The sequence below is a fragment of the Oryzias melastigma genome, linkage group LG14, assembly GCF_002922805.2.
Source record: "Oryzias melastigma strain HK-1 linkage group LG14, ASM292280v2, whole genome shotgun sequence".
Lineage (NCBI taxonomy): Eukaryota > Metazoa > Chordata > Actinopteri > Beloniformes > Adrianichthyidae > Oryzias > Oryzias melastigma.
This window is the reverse complement of record NC_050525.1, coordinates 4,811,800-4,818,975: the sequence shown is the minus strand read 5'-3', so window position 1 is coordinate 4,818,975 and position 7,176 is coordinate 4,811,800. Positions and strand designations below refer to the sequence as shown.

Below are 7,176 nucleotides of genomic sequence, written 5' to 3'. Positions count from 1 at the left end.
AGTGGCGGGAGGTTTATCCTGTGATGTCCGAATATTAAAATCAGTACACACTTTAGTAAAGTGTTTCCTGCTTAGATAGTTTAGATTATCCTGATATCCTTGCACTAATCTGCACTGAATTGCACACATAGGGAGTTTGAAAAGTGACATTACCCGCGTTGGTGGGACAAATCGACCTTCTCTACATTCCTGCTGCTGCATTCTTGCACAATCTTCAAACGTGTGTTTCTCTGGCACAACTACAGGGACTGAACCTGGTGTTGCAGAACAGAGGACGCACTCTTTTGATGTTAAATCTTTAGCTGTAAACCACGCCCACTTGTACCAACTATTGTGATTAGCTTTTAACCAGAGTTTCTCTTGTACTTTCCCAAAACTCCTCACGTGTAGCCCTGTCTTATTCTGATCATACTGCTCACTCTCACCCCCCTATTGACCATCTGATCCGTCAGAAAGGTCAACATAACCTGTGAAATTTAGATCAACCACCACTCGTTTATCTTGAACACTCACATTCTGGCTATCCTCCTCTGGGGGTACCCTTGTACTTAACAGANTTTTAACCAGAGTTTCTCTTGTACTTTCCCAAAACTCCTCACGTTTAGCCCTGTCTTATTCTGATCATACTGCTCACTCTCACCCCCCTGTTGACCATCTGACCCATCAGAAAGGTCAACATAACCAGTGAAATTTAGATCAACCACCACCTGTTTCCCTTGAACACTTACATTCTGGCTATCCTCCTCTGGGGGTACCGTTGTACTTAACAGAAGGGGCCTTGGGGTGCTTGCATTCTGATGACCACCTCTAGCTGCAGTACTCTGATTTCCGTTCATACTTGGAGTTACTGTAGCTTCTCTAGAGCGCCTACGGCTTGTTGGTTGTTGAACCTGATCACCATAATAATACGTATAAACTATCATGGGTGCTGTTGTGGTCAGCTCATGAGCTATAGTTGGCTTTATCAACACTATGTTTGCTGGCGTGAGAGGTGGCGTGAGCACTGTCTCTGTTTTACCTAGGAGTCTACTAACCTTCGTTATACATCCCTTCGAAAGTCCTGGAGATCTGGNTGTTTGCTGGCGTGAGAGGTGGCGTGGCCACTGTCTCTGTTTTACCGAGGAGTCTACTAACCTTCGTTATACATCCCTTCAAAAGTCCTGGAGATCTGGCCGTATCCTGGGAAGCTCTGTTAAGATTGACATCATCTGCCATGCTCAGCACAGAGTCATTGGACAACGCTGTCACATCACCTGCTCTAAGAAGGTCTGCTTCATAGTTGTTCATGTGCCGATCATATGGACGTGTTTCATTCTCTCCTCTCGGTGGCAGGCAGTCCTGCTCCCGACCCGCCTCCTGCCGGGTCAGATTCACCTTTGACTGTGGCTTCTCTTGAGGTTTCAATGTCTATGACAGGCTTGCACTCTGCAGGATTCCTGTCAGTAGCCAGAGCAGAACAAGTCTCATTAGTAGCTGGAGTGTGTGACCCATCGAACCGCTCTCTTGGTAGCCCCAACGGCACTTTACTCTCCTCGTCTGGGCAGGTGGCCCTGGTGCAGTGGTTGAGATGATACCACGTGGTGCTGCCCTCGACTTGGACTGCAGTCGGCGTCACTCGAACCACCACGTAAGGCCCTTCTCGTCTTGGCTCGTGCCACTTTCTCCGGAACACCTTAATGTAGACCCGGTCACCTGGCTTCACCAGCCTCTCCAACTCCACCTGTAGCTGAGACTCCTTACGCTTTTCCTGTAAATATATAGACTTATGGATAGCAGTAAGTTGTCTCACATACTCAGTTAATTCACCTTGCAACTGCTCCAATGTGGGGCCTTTATACGGCTCCCTGAATTGTGGGGTCGGCATTGGTCGGCCAGTAAGCATTTCATGCGGCGATAAGTGAGTAGCACTATGAGTTTGCATGGGGTAACTTAGCAAAGCAAGCGGCAAAGCATCGACCCAGTTTAGTTTTGCACTAGCACAGATTTTACCAATGCGTGTTTTGAGGGTCCCATTGACTCTTTCAACAAGACCTTGACTCTGTGGATGATACACAGCTCCCAGATGTTGTTTGATTCGCATCTGTTGTAAGATCCCCCGTGCTACTTTTTGAACAAATGCTGCGCCATTGTCAGATGAGATTTTTGATGGGAAGCCAAACCGTGGTATTACCTCTCTGACCAAAAACTTCACCACGGTTTCTGCCCCCAGATCCTTGGAAGGGACGGCCTCTACCCACCTGCTGTAGGCATCGATGATGACCGCCATGTAGCGTTTTCCCTGCACTGTTTTGAGCATATCAACATAGTCTATGATTAAGTGTTTGAATGGACCTTCCGGCACTGGAATGTGTCCAGCCGGGGGTTGAATACCTTTCCTCACATTTCGCACTGCACAGACTTCACATTGACTTAGGATCTCATCCACCATTGCTTGCAAGTAAGGTGACCAATAGCCTTGGTTCCTTATGCGTTTAATCACTTCTTTTCGAGCACAGTGGTCAGGGTTATGTGCCTCAGATACCAGGACTGTCAGAAGAGTCACAGGAGCCATCAACAAGCCCTCATGTGATCTCCATAACCCTTCCTTGTCTGCCGAGGCACCCCTTTTTTCCCACAGGGTTCGTTCACTCAGACTTGCATTTTGTTGCATCAAAATTATGTCTTCTGGCATAGCCAATGTGTTTATCGCGATTACGGCTGATAGTATTGCAACTTCACTCTGGGATGCTTCCTTAGCAGCAATGTCTGCTGCATTGTTCCCTTTTGTCACACCATCATCCCCTTTCCTGTGCGCTTGGCACTTGATTATGGCCAACCTTGAAGGCTGCATCATAGCTCTGATTAAAGCAATTATTTGTTGTTCATGCTGAATTGGTGTTCCATCTGTTCTCCGAAAAACCTCTCTGTTTCCACACGGCTCCGAAAAGATGACATACACCATGCGCATAGGAACTTTCTGTGAACACGTTGGCAACTTTCCCTTTCGCTAGTTCACAAGCTGCTGTCAAAGCCTTTAGTTCTGCTAGCTGAGCTGAACATGGCTGCACACAGTGTTCCGCCTTAACTGTTGCAAAGGCATCTTCTCTCGGTTCTACTACAGCATAGCCTGCATGATTTCCCAGATGATCTCTGTAACATGAGCCATCCACAAAATACGTGACGTCAGCATTTAACAGCGGGACTGACTCAAGATCAGGCCTCAACCTGGAATATTTCATAGACTCAGCCCCGCATTCATGAGGCTCCCCCTCAAAGTCAAATGGAACAACATCTGCTGGGTTCACTGTAGTACAACGCTTGATTGTCACATCCGGATGTGTCAACAATGCTGCAAACTGCAAACATCTTGACTGATTCACCACAAACCTTCCCTGATCCACCAACTCTGTTACTTTGTGATGAGTGTAAATGGTCACTGGATACCCCATCGTTATTGATGAGGCTTTCTCGTAAGCATAGTACACTGCTGCCGAGCCCTGATAACATGGAGGCCATCCCTGTACTACAGTGTCAAGCTTTGAACTATAGTAGGCAATGGGTTGCTTCCTCCTCCCACTGCACGTCTCCTGCATCAACACGGCTGTCACATACATGTCACGGCAATTTGACACATATAGCAAAAAAGGTTTCTCATAATTTGGCGTTGCTAATGCAGGCGCTGTTTGCATTTCCTGTTTGATAGTTTCAAAAGCTATCGTGGCCTCTCTGGTCCACTGTAAGGGGGTTGACAAGGCTTGTGTCCCTGTTGACTTCATCAGTTCACGAAGCGGAGCTGTTTTAATGGCATAATCTTCAATCCATTCTGAATTAAAGCCTGTCATTCCCAAAAACGTCATCATTTGACCAACTGTTCGGGGTCGTGGAGCCTTACTGACTCCCTCCAACTGAGAAGGGGTCACTGCAATGGCTCCATGTGAGATTAGTCTTCCCAAATACTCCACTTGTGTTTGGCAGTACTGCATTTTGGCTTGAGACACTTTATGTCCCCCCTCTGACAGTCTTTTCAACAGTGTCATAGAGTCTTTATGACACTCCTCAATTGTGTCTGAACAAATCAGTAAGTCATCAACGTACTGTAGCAAGGTACTGCTAATGCGTAGCCCTTCTAGGTCTCTCCTCAGAATCTGATTGAACACATGTGGGCTGTGTTTAAACCCTTGTGGAAGTCTAGTGTAACTGTACTTCTTTTTCCTGTATGTGAACGCAAAAAGGTACTGAGACTCCTCAGCCAACGGAATACTAAAAAAGGCTGAGCACAAATCAATCACGGTGAAAAACTTAGCCCTTGGAGGGATGTTTGTTAGCAAAGTATGAGGATTGGGGACATCAGCCGGCCAGTCCTGTACTACCTCATTTACAGCTCGTAAATCATGCACCAAGCGATACTTAGATTTATCTGCCTTCAACAATGGTAGGATGGGAGTGTTACACGGACTGTGTACTTCAGTCAACACACCAGCTTCTAAAAGCCTTCGTATTGTGCGGCTAATTCCTTCTTCAGCTTCAGGTTTCAAAGGATATTGGGGGCGAAATGGCATCCGCACATGCGGTTTCAACTCTATCTGGACGGGATTAGCTGATTTAACTAGTCCCACATCTGTTTCATGTTTGGACCACACATGATCTGGAACTTGCTTCAACATTTCATCTTTTAAATGTTTAATTTGCTTAACAGTCTTTTTGGTTGAAACTGTTATGACCTGTGGTTTTGCGATTGATGACGTTCCACACAGTATTTTGAGCATTGACTCATCTTTGGTTGTGAACATCAACGGGTTGTCTGTCTTTACCCATGTTTGCTGCTTTGGAATTTGCATATGTAAAAACGGGTTCCATGGAGACACAACATTATTTACTTGCTCATTAATATTTCCTAGCCAATAAACTTTCGCCAATTGTGCTTGTTGAGGCATTTGATAATTTATACCAATTTCGTCAATGAACACACCTTGGGAGGAGCAGAGAATGTTAACTTTTAATTTACAAAGTGCATCTCTACCTAATAAGTTTACAGGTGTTTGGTCAGACACAAGAATTGGTAGTTTTGCTGTTTTATTTTTGCCATGGTTATAGTCACTGGACGTGTCATTGGTGTTACTTGAGTTTTCCCCGAGAATCCTACTGTCTTGACAATTTTGTCTGACATGGGGAGATGTGCGGCATAGGCTGGACTTACACATGTATATGATGCTCCAGTGTCTATTAGCATAGGTGTTAATTTGTTTTCCAATTCTACATGTAGTATGGGTTCTTTTTCTGGTTCTGTAGATATAATTGGAAACTGACTTTCCCCTGTAGGACTCTCTGGGCACCCCTAGTATCCATATTTTTGACCGGCCCAATAGTTCGCTGGACCAGGTGTTCTTGGGGCAGCTAGGTTTTGCCTGGGCCTAGGTTGCCGACTCCATTTTCCATACGCTAAACCCTTTCCTATGTTGTTAGGACACTGGCTCCAGAGATGACTCGGTGACTGGCAGCCCCAACACAGTCCCGGAGTTTGTGGAGCCCTTGGGTATCCCATTGGACTCCCCCTTTGAGACCTTGGCCCCCCTGCAAACCGACCATTCCTTGGTCCTGGGGCCTGCTGGGAGTACACATTAACAACTGGTGGTTGTTGGACTTGGGGGGCTGATGCAGGTGGTCCAACTGGAGGGGCTGCACCTGACTGTTGTACTGGCACCCATCCTGCAATGTCCCTTGGTTCAGCACTCAGTACAGGTGCTTGCGTCTTTGCTTTGCCTTTGTTCTGCAGTTCATTCAGCTGAAGTTGCGTGACTTTTCTCTGAGTCCGCGTGTCCTGCTCCCTCTGTTGTTCCTGCTCTTTTCTGTATTTTTCAACCACATGGACCACATGGTCCCGAAACTGTCTGTGTGGCATAGTACTCAGTCCCACCACATCCTCCAGTTTGGCCTGGGCTGGAGCCGGCAAGGCCTCAATTATTGATTCTCTGAACAGAGTCATTAAGAGCGGAGAGCGTTCAGGCTCCTCCTCAGTCTCTTGTTTCCACCTCTTCATTTGCTTGTTTATGTATGCAATGGGATTCACATTGTCCATCAATGGCTCACCTTTCCGTGCTTTGCGGTCAATCTTGTTGGGAAATTCCTCCCTTAGAGCCTGCCACATGGTGGCACGGTAGGCATTAAACACAGTCCCATCAGCCATGTGACTCTTCATCCAGACATAACCAGTCTTGTGGATGATGTTTTCCATAGTTGGAACCCCCAAGATCTGTGCCAGAACTGCCTTTATGTCACCAATAGCCAACATCTTCCCCACTGTCTCTTCCTCAAAGACTCGAATCCATTTAGCTGCACCATCATGCAAGTCGGGGAGCCGGGCAACCAGCCCAGTCAAATCCACAGACTGCCATGGTATGTAGTGTGCCTGTGTGCCTTTTATTAAGATCGGAATCAGTATACCTATCAGGTGTGTGTATGTTAGGTCTGTATCTGAGATCATATGGCTCTTCTCTTCCTTTTTTCTGCTTTCCTTCTGCATTAGAGTGAGCTTCTGCATTTACTGATAAATTTTGAAGCTCCTTACATGTGTTGTATATCTTATCCATTTGTTCTTCATATTCTTCAATAATGGTTTTTTCCTTTATTCTTGGTTGGTTCAGTCTAGATTGGTCGGCCATATCTATCCAGTACGACTCACTCTGTGCTCCCTCTCTCTGTGCAGTTCGTTCAGCATAACAGTCCAGAATTTGACTTTTCCTGGGCTTTTCTGCTTTTCGCCCTGTGCTGCAATGCTGAGGATGTAGTTGTTCCCGGTTTATTTCCTCCACACTGTCGCATGGACCTCGCTCTACTGGTAGAGAATGGGCATTTTCAGCTCTTGTCCCTGGTGAACATGCACCCACGGACCCTTCTACTGCTTTTTGAGGAGAAGCTTCCACATTTAGGTTAAAACTTGTTCCCTTCTGGGCGTTTGCTTTGTCATATTCAAAATTCCCATTGATGCTTAATGTTCCAGCTAGAGATGGGTATATTCCTGCAGACGTATTGAAGTCTTGGTCTTTCTCATTGTTGCTCTTTATTTTAAGATTTTTCAGTTCAGCTAGTTTTCCTCTGATTTTGTCTCTATAGCTCTGACCTTTGGTTTTAAACAAATCAAGTATTTGTAATTCAGTCTGTCTTTTTTGGTTGCGTTTTTTACTATGATCCTTTGGTTTG

General features: G+C 45.9%; 1 protein-coding gene across 2 annotated transcripts in view; it reads right to left on the bottom strand.

Annotated features, from left to right (window-relative positions):
- Positions 1 to 1,138: 1,138 nt before the first annotated feature.
- The window catches only part of LOC118599606, a 9,905-nt gene continuing 3,867 nt past the window's right edge, over positions 1,139 to 7,176 (bottom strand). The window contains exons 2-3 of one of the 2 annotated variants that reach the window (XM_036215125.1): positions 6,689 to 7,166; positions 1,139 to 2,607 (exon numbers count right to left, since the gene is read on the bottom strand). In XM_036215125.1, the coding sequence (XP_036071018.1) occupies positions 1,310 to 2,607; positions 6,689 to 7,166 (1,776 nt within the window). In that variant the 3' untranslated portion in view covers positions 1,139 to 1,309. Of the gene's footprint in view, positions 2,608 to 5,108; positions 6,394 to 6,688; positions 7,167 to 7,176 lie in introns of those variants that run through there. The other variant, XM_036215124.1, reaches the window with a different exon arrangement.